The sequence below is a fragment of the Ambystoma mexicanum genome, chromosome 6q (genome assembly GCF_040938575.1).
Source record: "Ambystoma mexicanum isolate Mex_15411 chromosome 6q, UKY_AmexF1_1, whole genome shotgun sequence".
Lineage (NCBI taxonomy): Eukaryota > Metazoa > Chordata > Amphibia > Caudata > Ambystomatidae > Ambystoma > Ambystoma mexicanum.
Window position 1 is genome coordinate 314,024,785 of NC_090937.1, and position 21,235 is coordinate 314,046,019.

Consider the following 21,235-nt stretch of genomic DNA (forward strand, 5'->3'; position numbering starts at 1 on the left):
GACTGTGCATTTCTGTACATGTTGAAATTCTGTGAATTATTGCTTGACTTGGGACCTGCTCTAGGTCCCAGATCTGTGAGCCCCGATTTATATGTACATATATTTATGTTTTCTGACAACAGTTATATTTTGCACGCTCTCCCTGGGAATGGCAAATAAACGGCACCATAGCCACAGGACATTTCGTGACCATCTGGGGACCCGTACCAATTTAAAGTGCAGAAAATAAGTAGAGCACTTGGACATTATACCAAATGCAAAATTACACTGGGATTAATGTATATAATTATCGCACGCAGGTGAACGATGCAACATTCAGTCTCATAACAATGCAGTACGAGTTAAAAAAATAAGTGTATACAAATAGATGTGTGTAGACTAAAACCGTTCAAATAAATAAATTCTCTGTTTTAAGATGGATCTACATTTTGCATAAACCGTGCCCTGGGCCTGCAGCTACTGCACACGTGCCCCTGAGCAGCAACAACACAGTGCAGAAGTGCATACAATAAAACAAAAGGGTTTTACCTCTGTGACAGCAAAACTTCTTTTCCCACAGGGGACCACTTTGTACCACTTGTCATGCAGGGTGTCCAGGAAGCCACTTGACCTGTACTGGCTGACGAGCTCCGATATGTTCGAGGTAAGTGGAGAGTTCGGGGGCAGACCGATGCCATATCCTGGACAGAATGAACAGGGAGAAGTGTGTGTCAGTGGCTTCATCTGGAAGCAAATGATATTGATGCTGGCAACAGTGTAACATCATCGGATAGTCTTAATTAATGACTTTTACAAAAAAAACTCAGCTGGCAAAGCAAATGACCAACGGTTCAATGATTTGTGACATTGGGTCTCATTACACGGAAGGCGGTAAACCATGGTGCTATTAGCACCATGGTTGCCGCCGGTACCATACCGGTACCACTATGGAGGAAAGGGGAATTACCACCCCATTCCAAGGTTGGCGGGGCGGTAATTCCCCCTTCCTCCATGGCCCTTCCCCATTCCCATTTTTGCCCCATAGGGCATAATGGGAATGGGGAAGGAGCTAATTACGGTACCGCAAATTGCGGTACCGTAATTAGCACCAAGGTGCCTTTGCGGGTCCAATAAGGTCGGGTCCCGCAAAGGGACCTTGTAGTAAGGCGGTAAGGGTTTACCGGTACCGATGCCCTTACCGGTACCGGTAAACCCTTACCGCCTACCGTGTAATGAGGCCCATTGTGTTGACCTCAGGTGCCAATCACGTCCTGTTCTGACAATCGACATTTAGGCACAAGTTTAAGCTTCACGGTAAAGTTTTATACTTACTGTGCAATATGCCTGTTTCCATGGATCTTAATAAAACCTTTGAACAGACATGTTTATAATAGCATTATAGACTGATAGAGGGGTCATTATCGTGGGATAATGACTCTCCACCAAGTTTCGCATAGGGCCATAAGTTGGGGAAGGTTCATTATCCCAAGCGATAATGGCTCCTCCTGAGGTCTATAAGGCTTTTAGGACATGGTGGTAGTAGCAATACATGTTTAGCAGTTTTGGTGGTGAAGTAAAAAATGCTACTTTAAGAGTGAGAAAAGTAAATAGACAACTGAGTTAGTAAATTAAATGTGGTTGTCTATTGTAGTATTAAAATAACATGGTTGTTTTCATAAATTAGGCATTCAAATGGCAACTTAGTTGATCTGGAACAGGTATAACATGCACCCACATTACGTGTCATGTAAAAGTAGACGGTTTCTCTATAAAAAAAAATGGTGAATGCATTTTCCAATGTTTTCTCTATCATGTTTTAAATATGATGTTGCAGCAAAATAAAGGTCCTCACAGAGAGGAAATGTCTTGTTGAAAAAAAAAAAAATCATGCCTGGAAATTGCATTGTTGTTTCACTGTCTGCTTCTGAAAACTGAATGTTCAGAATACAGTCAATACCAGTACTTATTGACTGTATTTTGAACATTCTGATTGGCTGAGTCGAGGTCAATAACGATTACCATGTGCTAAGAGAAATGATTGCATTTTCTGAGCCAGTAAACCGCTCCAGATGGTTTATATCCGTGGACTTGAAATGAGATCTTAATTTCGTCAGAAGTTAACATTTTTGGTTTCAGGTGGATTTGAATGTTATCAGAATCAAGACAATTTGTCACGTTTGTAGTTCACTAATGACAGGTGGACTATCTGTTGACCTATACTTTTCTGAATTCAATTTCTTTCCATAAAGATTTCCATGGGGGAAATGGCGCAGGAGTTTGCTCCAGCAGGAGCAGGTCTGCTGAGGAGTTCCTTTGTGGAATTTGCTTCCGCCACCTACAGGCCCCACCCACCCACCACAGTGCATTTACAAATATACCTGGCACCCCCCGCAAAGGTTAAGCCTGCAGGGGTTAGGTGCACAGTTAATTGCGCCTGCAGGATGAGGCCTGCTGAGGAGTTCCTTTGTGGCATTTTCTGCCTGTCACTACAGGCACAGTTCATTTGTTGGGTGAATCCAGCAGGGGGAAAGGGTGCGGGTTTTTGCTCCCGGAGGAGCAGGTCTGCTGAGGAGTTCCTTTGTGGCATTTTCTTCCTGTGGCTACAGGCACAGTTCACTTGTTGGGTGAATCCAGCAGGGGGAAATGGTGCGGGTGTTTGCTCCCGCAGGAGCAGGTCTGCTGAGGAGTTCCTTTGTGGCATTTTCTGCCTGTGGCTACAGGCACAGTTCACTTGTTGGGTGAATCCAGCAGGGGGAAAGGGTGCAGGTGTTTGCTCCCGCAGGAGCAGGTCTGCTGAGGAGTTCCTTTGTGGCATTTGCCGCCACCCCCTACAGGCCTCACCCATTCGCCAAAGTACTTTTATAAATATTCCCAGTGCCCCCGCGGAGGTGAAGCCCGCGGGGGTAAGGCCACGGTTGATTGCTCTTGCATGGTGTTTGCTGACCAGCAGGAGCCTAGGTGAACAATCTACTGGTACCCCTCCTGTAGAGTGACTTGAGCTGGATCTGGATCATACTCTCCAACTCTCTAACTATCCAAGTGGGGTGAACTTCTGCCTACCTAGGTGTCCCATTGTGTGAGGAGCCTATTTAGGTGAGAGGCTTAGGGCTGCGTGGGGCTGGCTGGGGGCTTTTGAGTTTTTGCCTGCACCTTTACCTGACTGTTTGCCCACGAGATAAGCTAATCTAAGTCAAGACATATCAACACCATGCACAATTACCCCTGCCACACTGCCACTACATCCCTGTCCCGCCATGCAAGATTGCGCAATGACCAAATGGAAAATATTGACAGTCACGCGGCAAATGGTGATGTAACCCTCAGTATATGATGCCGGTACCTGCACTGTCAAGAAAAAAGCTCATATCCCCATATACTTCACGGGAGGGGCGTACTCCCTGACAAAGAAATCCAACAGTTTCTCGGTAACAACCAGGATGCTTGGGGGACCCAGTTAACATACCAAGGGATAAACAACGCATCCCCTGCAGTGACAGTGCGGCAATCCATACCCCTGAACACTTGGCCAGACACAACTCAGCAGACACTGTTTTCACACATCTTCCATCTGACCTATTATCGAAAGAGGATTCGTCCAGTGTTCTGGGTGGGCATAGCCCCCGTAAAGGGAGGACAGGTGGTGGACATGGAAAAGCTTTAATTGCCTTGACCGCTGAGGCTTTGATTTCTAATAATTATCCATCGTGCCCCGCCAGCCGCGCTAGTGATATCCCCCTTGCTGTGGACAGTAATTGACCAGCTTTCCTGCCTGTCTCAGTTGCCGGCGAACATGGGCCAGAAGCCCTCACCCAACTCACCCCCAAACGTGACACTTGGGGGGGAGCTAATCAGGAAAAGCACAAGGAGTGAGCATAAGGACAAGGAAGCCTTAATTCTACAGGGGCCCACACCAGATTACAAGACATTCTCATCAACCCCAGGCCTAATTAGTCTTACTTGCAGCTAAGGCCCAAATGGAACCTGAGGATGTGGAGGGTGAACGGCACCCTGCCCCGGACACCGCCTTTAAGACTATTCCCCCCCTATAGGCATAGCCCTGAATTAAAAAGACCCAGTCTTGGGGACTAGAGAAGCCCTCTGTTGAATGTTAGCCCCTCAAGTCCCCCAAATGCCCCCATACCAGCTGATCCACGCACTGGGCACACTGCAGCCTCAGGTATCGAAGGGCACTCATGGTCTGCGGGTACAAATGCAGCTTCATCCTGTCCGAGTTAGTAGACCTAAAGAGGCTTCTCCTGGCCCTTATAGAAGCACAGGGGAGGGGGGAGTGATGGGGTGCCACCATTGCGATAGTTGGATGCCACAGGGGCTAACCATCGATTTACGGAAGTAGTTCATAGTAACTCTCATGTTCTCACAGATACAAAGAACTCTAGTATGATGAGGTTGTAGTCCATCTGCGCAAATGGAGAAATCACTGTTCCTAATATGGCCCTGGCTAACAAGGTGCCCCTGGCCCATACCCCTGCTGGTTGCCCCGTCCCAATCCCAAAACCATGGAACCAAGTTGCGCAATTGCTCCAGCAGCCCAAACCCTGGTGGGCAGATTATGCTTCCAGCGCCAACCCAAAGAAAGACAAACAAGCGAGTAGGTCAGGTTATGCATCACAAAACTATGTCTCTAATGATGCCTATCCTAGGGTTTGGAGATAACAGCCCAGGGGTCGGGGGGGGGGGGCGTATGGTTAAAACAGCAAGGTGAGTGTGGAACTGAAGAGGGGCTTAGTATACCTGCACAACGTCCCCAAACTGTCTTATTTATTTATTTATACAATTGTAAAGCGCACATAGCCCAGAGGCAACTAGGCACCGATAACTGCTTAAGGATATGGTTACAGCTTAGATTTCTTAGAGGTCAGGCATTACATTGTGAGTTACACAGTGCATTGCAAGTTAAACATTGAGCAGTACATTTACATTGATTTCCGAAAAAGAAATTCCACAATTTTTACATATTTGTACCTTGTTACAAATCCTCATCATAATTTGTGTTAATTTGAGCGGCTAAGAGACTATTTTTAAAAGGTCAGATCTGAAGAGCAGGGTTTTAAGTTTTTTTTTTAAATGGCCAGAGTGAGGTACTGTTTCTCAATTGGTGGGGACAGGTGTTCCACAATTTCAGAGCTATATCTGGGAAGCTTGAACCTCCAGCTTTCTGTCTTCTGTATCTGGGGGTCAGTCCCCAAAGCAACTGGAATACAGGGATGTGCTCACAGACAAATGTACACACTGGCTCCGCACTGTACGTGGTTGTCCATTCCTAACCCGGGAGGCTATGCTAAATTGCACCAGACGGCACTACCCTGGGAAGAGTGTTTGTGACTCTGTCCAAATAGAACTCAGGGATCAGAAAGTGGACAATGGCATCTTGGGTATCAGCTGCCAAGCGACATTTAGTATGAATGTAATTAGTTCCTACAGCAATTGCAATACAATTTACCGCTTTGAAATCAGGCCTCATCACTTTGTGCTATCTGGTGCTAATATAACACCATTGGGGAAAAGGACAGAGGGCATGTGTAACTGGCCAGGGGTAGGCAGAACTGTAATTCATCTCTAACCGCGCAATAGGCCGAAAAGCACGCTGTGGGACCCCAGGACTATTGCAAATGTTACATTATGGAAGGATATTGAATAGGTACTTTTATGCCGTACGGCCGAAATAAAGTTAATATGATGATGCTGTTAAAAATGCCATTCCTTTGATTTGATCAAAGTTCAATCTGGAATTCATTTTTCTAAAAAGTAGGCTTTGCTGCCAAATTTCAAATTCAGCAATATATCTAACAGCGTGATGGATGCAAGGAAAGTATGGTCCTGGAAGGATAACTGGTGGCAGGAAACATGCATATCTTAAACAGAAATGTTGAACACGCATGGGCCTGTTCTCCAAAGAGGATGGATGCAGGAAGTGGCTAGCAAAGTGCTCATTGCATCTTGCATCCTGTGTGTGACCGATATCTCAAAACAGACAAGCGTGCAAGAGGAAGGCAGGGCTGCAATCGTTCATTCGAGCATTTGCTAACTCATGCCTCCGTCTTCGATTTCCAGCTTTATGGTCATCCAGTTGAATGGATCATTGCCAAAGCCAAGCTTCATGATCGCACCATGCAATCACTGAAACAATTCCATTGGCCGCCAGTTTCTCCGACAAACCTCCACAATCCTCTGCCTCATTCCGAGAGCTTCACACTGCAGCAGACCCATCTACCTGCAAACCAACACATATATTCACCTGGAAGCCTCGATCCTCAAACTGCATGCTTCTTGGCATCTGTTGTTTCTCAGTACAATATACAGAAGATGGCTGCTTCATTGGTAACGCCTCACACTTACAAAGCTTCTTCTACGCCTTTAGGAAGTCTACGCCAGGACCTCAAAATGCATAAGTGCCACCTCATCTTCTGAATTGCTCCATCTCCCCATTTCCCGACCTCTGGATCCACACCACTCCCTATTCCCATCTCTCTTCCCCCCTCTTCCACCAGTCAGCACTTCTATCTCACTTTCTCTTGCGTGTTAGAAGTGACCAATAGAAAATAAAAACACAATAAATAGTAGTTTTTTCTTCCAGTGTAACTTTTCAGGATGGGCAGGCCACTGTTGGTAAAGCACAGCCCTGCACAGCAGTTATGCCAAATCGATTGTCTTGAGAAACATTTTGTAATTTGTTACTCCAAGATGGTCAACACCTCTATTGTACTCTTTTGAAATACACACATGAGCAATGTGGGTTCCTGGCGGTTTTGCATAAAACCAAAGAGTGTTTTGGCAGCAAAAGAATGACCACAAATTTTTATTTTATTTGACAAAAATGTCTGTGATGAAAGGATTGCATAGTTGGTATCGTGACTTATGCTTTGTGAATTGTGCAAGCCATTCATTCCGTCGCAACGCTTTGCCTGAGCATCTCCACTTCTGATACTCATCTTTGATGATCCACTTAACCCAGCTCAAGTCTCTGAACCTGATTATTTTCTTTACCCTGCTGCTTAGTGTTTCACCTCTTTCAAGTGCTTTGCAAGCCGACATGCATCTTGCAATTCTCTTGCACCACTCGAAGTGATGTATTAATGCACAGGGCACCCCAAATGAAATGGAATGCACAGATGTAGGATGGACCTCACAAGTTAATCTCATATTTTGGATATTTTTTTTCTTTTTTGAAAATCTTTCATGGCCTTTCTTCCATGTCTGAGAATTTTGAGCACGTGTAATCTAGAGATTCAAGCTGATTGGACACATCTGAATGTTTGCTTTGGTTTGGTGCTCGCCCTCAAACCTAAGGCCCACAAACAGCACAAAACAAACATGTTTGCTGTCACGTATCTCCTATTTCTCTTCTGTCATGCTGTCAGTGACCTGATTACTTTCTACAGTAGAGCAAGTATGGTGTTGGTGTGAGCCCTGCCAAAGGAGGCTGCCACCAACTTCTTACACATTTATCAAAATTCTTCTAGGCCTAGTTTTTGATCGTCATAATAGCCAACCCTACTTGACTTAATGTGCAGTTGTGCACTTCCGCCATCTAACTCCTGAAATTCAGCACTCGCATTTTACTATGCGCCCCCTGTTCTGCAGCGTATAACAACAATGATGACATCATAGATGACATCACTTGTACCATCACTAATTACATCTTGCATGATATCACTGATGACACCACTGGGTGTCACTAATGACATCATACAATCATACACGGCATCACTGATGAGATCTTACATCATATGGAACAAGCCACGTGCCTGTAGCTGATGTTCTCCTGTTTGGGTATCTTTCATGGATTCACATGATCATGAATTTTCTCTGTCATCAAGCTGGGAATCCTTGGTAACAATAAAGCAGTTTTGCATTAAAATTAAAACTGCTTGCCTTTGGATAGCCCATTTCTTTCACTTTGAGTCATACTGCCAAAGCTAATGACAGTGATCGTCCTTAGCTCCACCCCTGGTGGCCATCTTCAGATTTCAGTTGCACATAATGTGGCAGTAGGAAACTAGAAGAGAGCCATAGAGCGGTAGGAGGGAGGGTTGCATGCGAATCCATGAAAGATACCCACGCTAGAGAACAGGAGCTACAGGTAAGCAACTTGTTCCTTCTCCAGCATGGGGTCTTTCATGGATTCATATGCCCATATATAAGAGAACACAGCTGTGCATATACACAACCATGGGAGGTGATACAGCTCTATGGAAGTAATGAAATCACCTCTAGAACATTCACCTGAAGAAAATAGGTTGGGAAGCACTGCTTGGAGGACACATGACTCCTCCCTGGAATCCCTGTCAATAGTATTTTGTGAAGATGTGGGTAGACCTCCACGTAGCAGCCCTGCAGATATCGAGCAGGGGAACACCAGGCAGGAATAGTGTAGTAGGAGCTCCGTCTCTGGAGGAATGTGCACTTGGCCTACCTGGCGGCAGCCCGTTAGCAAGCCAATGGCAATACAAGATGCAGCCAGATAGCCACCTGGAAATGGAAGCCTTGCACAAGGCCTTCCCTTGTTCAACAGGTCCAAATGTAACAACATTGTGTAAAGTCCTGCAAAGTGCTTTCATGTGTCCAATATAAAAACTTCAAAGCATGGCAATGTCAAGCGAATGCAATGGCCTCTCCGCCAGAGATGTGGGAGAGCCAAAGACCACGGGCAGGACCAGAGGTTCATTGAGGTGGAACAATGATGAAAGCTTTGGCATGAGGGAAGGATGAGTGTGGAGCACCTCCTTGGATGGATGAAAAGTCAAATACGGCAGCTTCCAGGAGAGAGTTTACTGAGTACAAAACACTGATTCAGCTTGCCTACTGTTCCATTTTGGAATAGTTAAGCTGCTATCTTGGAACACAACATACTGGTGGGAAGGCGGTTCCATTACTTGATCAGAAACAAACTCCACCATTGCCACACTGTCCAGCGTCGTCCCAAGACTTTAATGACAGTATAGGGGGCTTTGTACATTTAAATCTTTTATTGGCATTCAATGCTGGAAATCATGATGTACCCTTATTTCTTCTCTCAAAATGTGGCATTAAGGTTTATTTTTGGACTGGCTCTCTCCATCCCACCCTACGCCTTACACTTCCTAACCATTTCAGTTAAGTACTGAAATGTTCAGGGCGCTGTCCTGCCTCTATCCTGTTTAGAATGTGTCATGATATTTTGCTTCCTTGATTGGAACTTCATTCTTGAATGTATTAAATTGTGCAGATATCTGTCCAAGTGTGCCAAAACTTAAAAATACCATCTGCATTGCCAATTATAGCATGGCACCTGATCATTGGATGGCTAACACTTTCTAACACTCATTCTATCTAAGACAGAGATTCTGGTGGTTGGCTCTCTGGCTTTTGACGTTAGCCATCCAATTTTGCATGTAATTAGCACGATGGTAAAACGTGCCTGAGCGCCAAAATATATATTCTTTCAATACATTAATACATTATTATGTTAAAAAGCACTAGACCAAACATTGCTCTGACACAAAAATACATAAGAATAATATGCTTTATGCACTAGGGTAAGATTTGCTCTTCTGCTAATACAGTGTAAAATGAAACTTTCTGTTGAATAACATTTCTGTAATGTGGCCCCATTTTGTATTGCCACACAGCTGCGTGTAGCTCATTGAGCCACGGAAACATACATGACGTTTTAAAGGGGATTTATTTTTCAGCCAAACACTGAAAAGGTCACTTGACTCCTGACAAATCTGCAATTCTCTGGAAGGTGCTGATATCTCTTCTTGCATTCCACTTATCTACCCGATGTATGCCATATCGGAGAGCTCATGATAAACATATCAACTATGACAAAACAAACAGGTTCAGAAAGATGGCAGTATCCCATGATCAAACACTTGAAAATGTGTTATTTTAAATATTTTATGTGTACGTTCAACAGTAACTCTGCTTTAATTCTGCACCCAAATCATGTCCGCACTGGGCTCCAAGTTTGCAGCTGTTCATTTCAGCACGCACCTCTTTGACAGCCGATTTTGCTTCTAGTTTTTGGTGCTGCCACTCCAACCCATGAAGTAGGGGTTGCAAGGGCACTTCCAAGGGTAGCAGAGAAGCAGACATGGGTAGCAGCTGCTACGTCTGGTGACTCCCAATTGACATCCCTGGTACTGTGGACTTCGCCAGGCAGTTTGGAATCCTGGACTGTCAGTGTCTGCGTAACCCCATTCTACAACTGCCTCAAACAAAGCAGTAAGGTATGGGTGAACATAACCTTTGAGTTTGCAAGCTCCTACATCTGTGAATATGTTGGATTGAGTGTTGGGCTTGCGAGCTATCACCAGGAAGTCACGACTTTGGTCTTGGATGATGGGGTCTCTTCTGGTACCATTCCCATGTCTCTCTGAAAATCTATCATTGCCATTAACTTTCCTGAAGGGGACATGTTTATAAATTACCCTTGTGACAATTCCCTTCCAAGTTTTCATGTAGGGGTGGTGTAGACCAGCACATTCTTTCCGCACCACCTGCGGGCTGCACATCACATTGCAGGTGGTAGCAACCAGCTCCCTTCTACACCCAGACCGCAACCTCCACAACAAGGCAGAGCACATTGTCAATGTATGTAGCAATAACTGGGCGAGTTCCAGCTTATATCAGCATTCCAAGAGAAAAATCCCCATACATTCCTGGGGTTTACCTCTTCAGTCTCATCACCTACTGTGTCTTGCCCTTATTGTTTTATTGGTGTATTTCTTTTTGCATGTCCTGTTATTTTTGCATGTGAGCATTTTCGGTTTATATTTGGAAGAGGTAGGTTGTTATTGAATGGAATACAAGCAATGTATTCAAATCTCTCTTTGTTGGGTTGAATCACCGTTTCTGATGGAAATTATGTGTACCCCAAGCAAGTGTTACAATTGATAAGCATGAAGACCTGTATACATCTGGGTGTTGTCTGCAAAATGATATAATCCCATGTTGGAGGATATTACAATGTACCACATAGGGTGCAAGCATGTGTTTGGTAAACAGGGCTAAAACAGGCAACCCTAAAGGGCTACATAGATGGGGAGGAAAATGTGACACAGAAAAAGGGGTTTGAACAACCTGTATCTAATGATAACACAGAAGTTGAACCAGTGTAGAGAGTGGGAGGAAGCATAAGTCATACATTGGATCTGGTGAACACGCATTTAGTAGGTCAGTGTGCCTAAGGTGGGCACCAAATTGATGAGGATCAGCGATATGCCACCGTCATTAGTGTCACTGGGGTGGCAGAGATCACCTACTATCACTACCATGACATGTCATTGTGTTCTCAAATCTTAAATCCTGACATTGGGTGATACAGACTTTGGTTGATATCGAAAAAGCATTGGAATTTTGATTTAGCAAACGATCTCAGGACTTTTCCCATAATAAGAAGGTATATAACCGTTCCGATATGTGCATTATCCTGGGGTGAGGGTAGAGGCATTACAGTATTTTAGCAAGAATTAGAAAGCTGACATTGCATGTCGATAAGAAGTGTATGCAACTACATTTTTTGGGACAACAAGAATGGGCGGAGAAGCAATCAAGTGACCATTAAAAAGGATCGGATTTGTAAATGTATTCCACAATTCTTGAGAGAAGAGCAGTTGGATGGAGAAGAGATGTTGGTTGGTTGGTTGGTTGGTTGGTTGAGAGGTTGAAATGAAGGCCAATGTAGAAGGAAGTGGATCTAATGGGGTGCCCATTTTAAATATGTAAACATCCAAAATGTTGACGAACCGGGCATTGGAGAGGGCAAGTGAAGGAACTTGTAGGGCATTACTTTTTTGTTAGCAACAACTTTTAAGACTATTTGAATGTGTTGAAGATTTTCCTGGGTAGTTGGCGAGTTTTATCATTTGTTTATAGTGAGTCACTGCTTTTAAAGTTTACTTTGTCAGTGCATGATTCTAACGTCCTTCATTTTGTTATCAGGGTTATTACAGAATACTGACAAGGTATAGTGGATCAGAGTTGGGGCCATTGGAAAAGCTTGATGGATAAATAGTCAAAACAGCATTACTGTTTTGTGAGAAATGTCTAGATCTGTTGAATATTGCAATACAGCGAGTGTGCACTGTGGTGATTTGTAAAAACTCTCTATCCTTTTACATGGGGGGGCTGTGTCACAAGGAACTAGATTGGTCTGGCCACTACACTTTGTGCCTTCCAGAGGTTATGTGGAGCGGGATTCTAATGCCCATTCTACCCCCAGATATTCAGCTTTTCCTCAAACTTTAAAGATCTGTCATTGCGTTAAACGTTGTGTGGGAACTACACGTCCCAGCATGTCAGTGTTAAGACGGATTTCTGAACTCTGTCCTGGTGGCGCAGAAGTTCAGAAGGCCAACCTAATTACTTGGAACAGGGTAACCTCTGGACGAGCCAGACCAATCAAGGTAGCGATCGCGGCGGTCAAGACTAGGTCTCAAGAGGGGTGAGGGTGACTGAAAGCCCGCAATGAGCACACAAAGCAAGAGCGCTTACAAACTACTCCAAACAGTTGTTATATCAAAAATATATACACATTTATTTTAAGGCCTTTAAAATAATGACCGTAGCGAGAAAATCACAATATCACAATATTAAGCCAACACATACCATATCAACACAATATATATACAAATACGACAGTCGCAAGCGTTATATGCACGAAATGTGTAGTCCACCTGAAAGGGAAAGAAAACAGGCAGTGCGATAATGCTTTAGACTCAGTTCGCCTTCAGGGGCACCTAACTAGATGGAAGTCCGAGCCCTGCGAAGAGTGGAGCCTTGTGCTCAAAGTACCTGCACACGCTGGTGCCAACGGGCAAAAGGAGAAGCTCTTCGGAGGAAGTCAGGCAGTTCGGGTTAGTGCACAACAGAAGAAGAACAGGTTCCGCGACTCAAGCGCAGCCTCCACAGTGAGCAGAAGCAGAGCGCGAGTACGGACAAAAGGGTGCTGTTTTTACACAGCGGGGAAAAGCAATGGGCTACTGCAGGAGGGCGACCAGATCCTAGCTATACTACTCACCGGTCCCCGATGCAAGCAGACCCAGGCTTCTCCACGTTAGTTTCAGCAGCTGGCAGGTTCAGAAGAGCCGGGAATGCCTCGTCGTCGTGTAGAGAAAAAAGACGTCCCAATCGAAGAAACCTGCACAGTTTTGTCACCACAGCAGGGCAACGGAGCGGCCGTGTGTATCTGAGCCAAATGTACACTACTCACTTCAGACTTGGGAACGCCAAGTGTACTAAGCGTGTGAGAGTGACAAGGACTCGAAATACAACACAACCTGGCGGCGGTTACAGAGCAGGACTCCCGTGTAAGCTGGTCAGTCAACTGGATGGCCCAGAGACGCTTCCGAAGGCTTACTGGCAGGAGATGATGAAGTCGCCGAGAATAGCTGTTCCTGCTATTCCAAAGGTCGAAGCACCAGTACAGGCCTTCTGGTTCGATCAAAGGAGGAAAGGGTTTCACAGGACGACAGCAGTGCAAAGGAGGAGTCCTTCAGCGGGTCACCAGCGATTCCTCGGTCCAGCCTCTTGGTTGCAGGATACTTGGCTCCTGTATTCCTTTGTTCGTGAGAACTCAGGAGATCGACATGGTAGTGGCGTTTCCAGCCCCCTCTTATCCACGGTTCCCTTCGCGCCAAAACGGAGGGGACCCAATGGGAGATCCGCTCATCAACACACACACCATTCGTGGACCAATCACGGACCACGGTGGTCCCAGGCATTCACACCACCCTAGACTCTCTGGCACCCAGGATGTGTATTGGGACCAGACATCCCAGCCCACACCCTGGAGGCACACAAAAGACATGTAGAAGCCCGCGAAAGCATCCGTGTTTCGCGGGAAAGTACATGCCCAAATAAGGAAGGCCCCGGGTCGGCTCGACCTGAGGAAGGTGAAGGGAGCAAGATGGTCAGTGGACAGGACAAAGGAGCCTCGTGGTCTGGCCATTTTGGGAGCCAGGCCACCATTTTGGGTTCAGCGCGAAAAACGCGCTCAGAACGCCAAAAGGAGCTCAAAATACACAAAACGATCGCTGCCACCATTCCAGTCCCTGAATGACTTGCACCGATCAAATACAATCCTAAAAGAGTATCTAGGGCCTGTAGAAGGCTAGAGACCCAAGAGAGCTGTAACTTAGCTTACAGTGCCCTCTTGTGTCATGTTGCACTAAAGCCGCAACATGATAAAAGAAACTACGGGAAACAGCGTTCCCCGGTACTGACTGTCTTAAGGGCATGTCAGTTTCCCCGTAAGAAAAGGAGCGAAAGCCCAGAGGAGTGCAGCAGAAGGCTGCACTTCTCTGGCAAAGTCAAGAACAAGGTGAAAAACAACAGCAAAAAGTTTAGGAGTTGCCACATGGAAGGAAAATTACCTACAATTACGAAATCTTTCCTAACACTCGCCCCTCCCAGACTATGGACAGGGGGAACTAATCCACCCCTGGATGAGTCTCTTGTTCAGGTCGGTTAAACATTCTGGACAACCCATCAGCATTGCTATGTTGGACACCTGGCCTATGCTCAATAGTGAAGTCGAAGCCTTGTAGACTTATGGACCACCTAAGCAACTTTGGATTCTCCCCCTTCATGTTCATTAGCCACTTTAACGGCTTATGGTCAGTTTGCACAGTGAAGTGGGTCCCATAGAGGTAGGGCCTCAGCTTCCTTAGGGCCCACACAACAGAGAAACATTCTTTCTCTACCGTGGACCATCTGAGCTCTCTGTCCTTAAGCTGGCGACTAATAAAACCGATAGGGTGTTCCTTACCCTTCTCATCTACTTGTGATAGTACAGCTCCTATCCCAGTGTCAGAGGCATCCGTCTGCACGATAAAAGGTCTTTGATAATCAGGGGCCCTGAGGACAGGGGCCTGGCACAAGGAGTCTTTTAAGCCATTGAAGGCCTTCTCACACTCGTCGGTCCAAGTTACCTTCTTGGGTTTCTTCGGAGTTGTGAGGGCAGTCAGAGGGGCAGCTATGGTGCCATAGTCTGCCACAAAATTGCGGTAATACCCTGTGAGTCCTAAGAAGGCTCTCACTTGGGTTTGCGTAGTGGGGGTAGGCCAGTCTTGTACTGCTTGTACTTTACTGGGAAGAGGCTGTATCCTCCCTCCACCTACTTCATGTCCAAGGTAAACCACTGAGCCTTGTCCAATCTGGCATTTACTAGCCTTTATGGTCAAGTGGGCTTTCTGAAGAGCCTGGAGCACAATCCCGAGGTGTTTCACATGGTCTTCCCAGGTGACACTGAAAACTGCTATATCGTCCAGATATGCAAGACAGAATTCGTCCAACCCATTCAACACATGATTCACAAGCCTCTGGAAAGTGGCAGGTGCATTCTTCAACCCGAACGGCATTACCCGGAATTGGTAAAGGCCGTCTGGAGTAGAAAATGCTGTCTTCTCCTTGGCATGTTCTGCTAAAACTATTTGCCAATAGCCAGCAGTGAGGTCAAACGTGCTGAGGTACTTGGAGGCACCCAAAGTATCCACCAGCTCATCTGTTCGAGGCAAGGGGTGTGCATCTGTCTTGGTGACAGCATTCAGAGCCCTGTAATCCACGCAGAACCTCAATTCAGAAGTGCCTGCCTTTGGAACCAAAACCACTGGGCTGGACCAAGGACTACTAGAGGGTTCAATCACCCCAAGGTCTAACATCTTGTTGACCTCGGTCTTAATATAAGACCGTACTTTGTCTGACATCCTGTATCCCCTACTTTTGGTAGGTACACTGTCTCCTGTGTCAATGTTATGTTTGCACCAAGGTGTCAAACCAGGCGACTGTGAAAACAGGGGGGAAAACTGCCTAAGCAAACTTTTCACCTCAGCCTGCTGATCAGAAGTCAGGTGAGGGGCCACTCGGACACCCTCAAAGGAGCTATCTGAAGGACCGCTTTGGAACAGGTCGGGGAGAGGTTCCGACTCCTCTTCCTCAACATCTGAAGCCAGTAGCAGTGCTGCGATTTCGACTCTTGGGACGAAAGCCTTCAGCCTATACACGTGAAACACTTTTGGAGCCTGTCCAGGCCTTCCAAGGTCCACTAAATAGTTAACCTCACCCAGGGGCTCCACCACTGTGTAAGGGCCTGACCATTTGTCCTGTAAAGCTCGAGGCCTTATGGGATTCATGATCAGGACTTGCTGACCAGGTGTAAAGTTGATGAGGGAAGCTTTCTGGTCGTACCAATGTTTCACCAGCGCTTGCCCTGCCTTCAATTTATCACTAGCCAAGCCCATCAGAAGTACCATCCGTTTTCTGAGCCCTAGCACATAATCAACTATGTTGGTAGTAACAGGGGGAGTGGGCATCTCCCATCCCTCTTTGACGATGGCTAAGGGTCCCCGTACGGGATGACCGAACAGAAGTTCGAAGGGGCTGAAGCCAACACCCTCCTGTGGTACCTCTCGGTAGGCAAACAGTAAGCATGGTAACAGAAGATCCCATTTTCTTCTCTGAGGCTCCTCCAGAGCCCCAATCATGCTCTTTAACGTTCTGTTGAAACGTTCCACCAGACCATTGGTCTGGGGGTGGTATGCAGAAGAGAACTTGTAGGTGACCCCACATTCTTTCCACATAGCCTGCATATACTTCGACATAAAGTTGCTGCCACGATCTGACACAACTTCTTTAGGGAAGCCAACCCTAGTAAATATGCCAAGTAAAGCTTTTGCAACTGACTTGGCAGTTACAGTTTTCAATGGGATGGCCTCAGGATATCTGGTTGCATGGTCGACCAGCACCAGGATAAACCTATTGCCTGAGGATGTTTGCGGGTCAAGGGGACCAACAATGTCGATCCCTACCCTTTCAAATGGTACCCCCACAACTGGGAGCGGTACCAACGGAGCTTGGATTGTCGTGCCAACCTTACCAGACAACTGGCAGGAGGCACAACTCCTGCAGTGACTTTCTACTTGCACCCCCATCTTGGGCCAGTAGAAGTGCATGGATAACCTTTGCTTGGTCCTCTTCATACCAAGGTGACCAGCAAGGGGAACTTCATGCACCAACTGCAGGAGGAAGGGCCTAACAGCAAGGGGAACCACTAACCTCCTATGGTCTCCTTCTGTAGACTCTGTGGGCTCACTATACAGGAGTCCACCTTCCCAATAAATCCTATGCGTCCCAGGAGGTTCACCCTCAAGGTGGGTGCAGGCCTGTCTCCTTAGGCCTTCCAGAGATGGGCACTCACGTTGGCCTTTACTGAATTCGTCCCTATCAGGACCTCCTTCAACTAACAAGTCTTTTAGTTCAGGATGATCGTTGGGGTCAAATACTTCAGGCATCGCCACCTCCTCGTCAGGCCCGGGCGATTGACCAACTTCCTCCACCGCAGTGGTAGGCGAGCTCGGGGGAATATTCTTTTTCCCTCGTCTTGACTTGTCGACTCCTTTCGCCTCGGGTTTCCCATTCGGCTGGGGCGGCGTATTGGTCTTGGCCAATGCTGCCCGTGCTTGAGACCGTGTGTAGGGTCTTTCGGCAGTGTCTCCTACGAGCGCTAAAGCTCTGAGATCATTACCTAACAAGACCTTTCCCGGGACGTTTCTCTGAATGCTCACTGGAATCCTGACTGCTGTACCATTTAAAGTAAGATTTACAGGTATTACTGGAAACATACGGAGGGGGCCGTCAGCCAACTTAGTGGGCATCAGAGTAGCTCTGGCAACTTCCTCTGAGTCTACCAAGGTAGAATCCACTACAGTGCGACTGCACCCACTATCCCTAAGAGCTGGAGTATCCACTCCATTGATCAGCACACTGTCTTTAAAGTAGTGCTTGGTATTATCCGGAATCCTAGCATAAGCCTCTGCGACTTTAGGCTCCCAGGAACCCAGGGACACTAAAACTACCTCAGCCTCTATCCCGCTGGGAAATGAGTCTGAGGAGAAGGATGCTCCTGTAATCTCTTCTTCCTCGTAGGAGGAGAAGGCCAGATTAGCGGAGTGGACCCCCAAAGGTCTAACCTTACAACGGGGATCCCCCTTCACATGGTCAGTTGCTCCACAAGCAAAACACGATCCATTGGGTCTGTTTACATAGGGAGGCTTATTGTAACCAGAGTTTTGTTTCGGAGGCTGACCTCCACTACCCTGTGAGTTCTCTTGTGTCCTACCCTTATTTTTCTTTTTGTGGCCCTTATGGGAAGAAGATTTAGCAGATTCTCCACCCTCCATATCTTTGGACTTTTTCCCTTCCTCCTGCTTACCAGGATGAGTTTTGTCCTTATGGGACACTCGATGTGACACCCATAAGTCTGCTGCAATGGCCAGCTTCTTAGGATCTATCTCCTTCGAATCGGCCAAATGCTGCTTAAGCTACGGGGAAGAAGAAGCAAAAATGTGTTCCAGCATGACAAGATTTATCATGCCTTCGAAGGTAGAAACCTTATAACCTTGGACCCAGCCAGTTAAGTTTTTCAAGAATTCAGTGACATAAGATACCCAAGTACCACCTTCCTTTTTCTTATACTCTCTGAAACGTTTCAAATATTGGGCCGGAGTCTTCCCAAACTTTAAAATGAGAGTTTGCTTTAACATTGCGAAATTAGCTCGCTCAGCCTTCGACATTTCCATAATGGCACTACAGCCAGAATGGGGCAGTCTGCTGAGTAACCAGGCAATCTTATCAGCATTGTCAACTTGTTGAACTTCGCATGCATACTCAAACGCATTCAGCCAGTCCATAATGTCATTCCTTTCCTCATACACACTGAGCAGATCTTTCGGAAACCGTGGATGAGAGGAGGCCCCAGACCCATGTCCAGGACCCTTGGACCCATTTGCAAACTGAAGCTTGGCCAGTTCCAACTGGTGATCCCTGTCTTTTTGTTTTTCTGCCTGTTCGATTTTTAGTTTGGCTATGCTGAATTCAAGCTCCTGCTGCCTAAACCGCAGCTCTTGCTTCTTGAATTCAAGCATAGCCTCCCCATCAGCACTGGCAGAGGAAACATTAGACATCTCGTCCTCCCTGTCCTCGTGGTCGCGATGGATCAGTGCAGCGGCAGAACCGTCGGTTCTACCAGTGAGAGCAGCCCCACCACCTTCCGCACTGTCCTCAGAAGTTATAGCGTCAAGCTGCGCTTCTTGCCACGCCACGATTCTTTGGATCATTTCCAATTTCGTGCCTTGAGAGGAAACACCTCTCTCCGCACACATCTTTTTCAGTGTTTCTGATTTGGAAGCATTTAAAGTTAACAAGGTATTTGTTTCCATACTGTTAGATAGGACTATGGCCTTTTTAAAGTTATACTACAACAATTCACTACGTGTCCTGGTTGGAATAACCTGAAATGCCTTAGTTCGTGCGCAACACTGGATACCTTCAGTCGTATCCCACCGCTGTACACCAATTTGTTAAGACGGATTTCTGAACTCTGTCCTGGTGGCGCAGAAGTTCAGAAGGCCAACCTAATTACTTGGAACAGGGTAACCTCTGGACGAGCCAGACCAATCAAGGTAGCGATCGCGGCGGTCAAGACTAGGTCTCAAGAGGGGTGAGGGTGACTGAAAGCCCGCAATGAGCACACAAAGCAAGAGCGCTTACAAACTACTCCAAACAGTTGTTATATCAAAAATATATACACATTTATTTTAAGGCCTTTAAAATAAAGACCGTAGCGAGAAAATCACAATATCACAATATTAAGCCAACACATACCATATCAACACAATATATATACAAATACGACAGTTGCAAGCGTTATATGCACGAAATGTGTAGTCCACCTGAAAGGGAAAGAAAACAGGCAGTGCGATAATGCTTTAGACTCAGTTCGCCTTCAGGGGCACCTAACTAGATGGAAGTCCGAGCCCTGCGAAGAGTGGAGCCTTGTGCTCAAAGTACCTGCACACGCTGGTGCCAACGGGCAAAAGGAGAAGCTCTTCGGAGGAAGTCAGGCAGTTCGGGTTAGTGCACAACAGAAGAAGAACAGGTTCCGTGACTCAAGCGCAGCCTCCACAGTGAGCAGAAGCAGAGCGCGAGTACGGACAAAAGGGTGCTGTTTTTACACAGCGGGGAAAAGCAATGGGCTACTGCAGGAGGGCGACCAGATCCTAGCTATACTGCAAGCAGACCCAGGCTTCTCCACGTTAGTTTCAGCAGCTGGCAGGTTCAGAAGAGCCGGGAATGCCTCGTCGTCGTGTAGAGAAAAAAGACGTCCCAATCGAAGAAACCTGCACAGTTTTGTCACCACAGCAGGGCAACGGAGCGGCCGTGTGTATCTGAGCCAAATGTACACTACTCACTTCAAACTTGGGAACGCCAAGTGTACTAAGCGTGTGAGAGTGACAAGGACTCGAAATACAACACAACCTGGCGGCGGTTACAGAGCAGGACTCCCGTGTAAGCTGGTCAGTCAACTGGATGGCCCAGAGACGCTTCTGAAGGCTTACTGGCAGGAGATGATGAAGTCACCGAGAATAGCTGTTCCTGCTATTCCAAAGGTTGAAGCACCAGTACAGGCCTTCTTGTTCGATCAAAGGAGGAAAGGGTTTCACAGGACGACAGCAGTGCAAAGGAGGAGTCCTTCAGCGGGTCACCAGCGATTCCTCGGTCCAGCCTCTTGGTTGCAGGATACTTGGCTCCTGTATTCCTTTGTTCGTGAGAACTCAGGAGATCGACATGGTAGTGGCGTTTCCAGCCCCCTCTTATCCACGGTTCCCTTCGCGCCAAAACGGAGGGGACCCAATGGGAGATCCGCTAATCAACACACACACCATTCGTGGACCAATCACGGACCACGGTGGTCCCAGGCATTCACACCACCCTAGACTCTCTGGCACCCAGGATGTGTATTGGGACCAGACATCCCAGCCCACACCCTGGAGGCACACAAAAGACATGTAGAAGCCCGCGAAAGCATCTGTGTTTCGCGGGAAAGTACATGCCCAAATAAGGAAGGCCCCGGGTCGGCTCGACCTGGGGAAGGTGAAGGGAGCAAGACAGTCAGTGGACAGGACAAAGGAGCCTCGTGGTCTGGCCATTTTGGGAGCCAGGCCACCATTTTGGGTTCAGCGCGAAAAACGCGCTCAGAACGCCAAAAGGAGCTCAAAATACACAAAACGATCGCTGCCACCATTCCAGTCCCTGAATGACTTGCACCGATCAAATAGAATCCTAAAAGAGTATCTAGGGCCTGTAGAAGGCTAGAGACCCAAGAGAGCTGTAACTTAGCTTACAGTGCCCTCTTGTGTCATGTTGCACTAAAGCCGCAACATGATAAAAGAAACTACGGGAAACAGCGTTCCCC

General features: G+C 46.8%; 1 protein-coding gene across 1 annotated transcript in view; it reads right to left on the reverse strand.

The window, feature by feature from the left end:
* Nucleotides 1-21,235, reverse strand: part of GRIN3A (glutamate ionotropic receptor NMDA type subunit 3A) — a 1,167,194-nt gene that overhangs the window by 378,176 nt on the left and 767,783 nt on the right. The window contains exon 6 of the mRNA XM_069630814.1: nt 529-680. Coding sequence (XP_069486915.1) covers nt 529-680 — 152 coding nt within the window. The remainder of the gene's footprint in view (nt 1-528; nt 681-21,235) is intronic.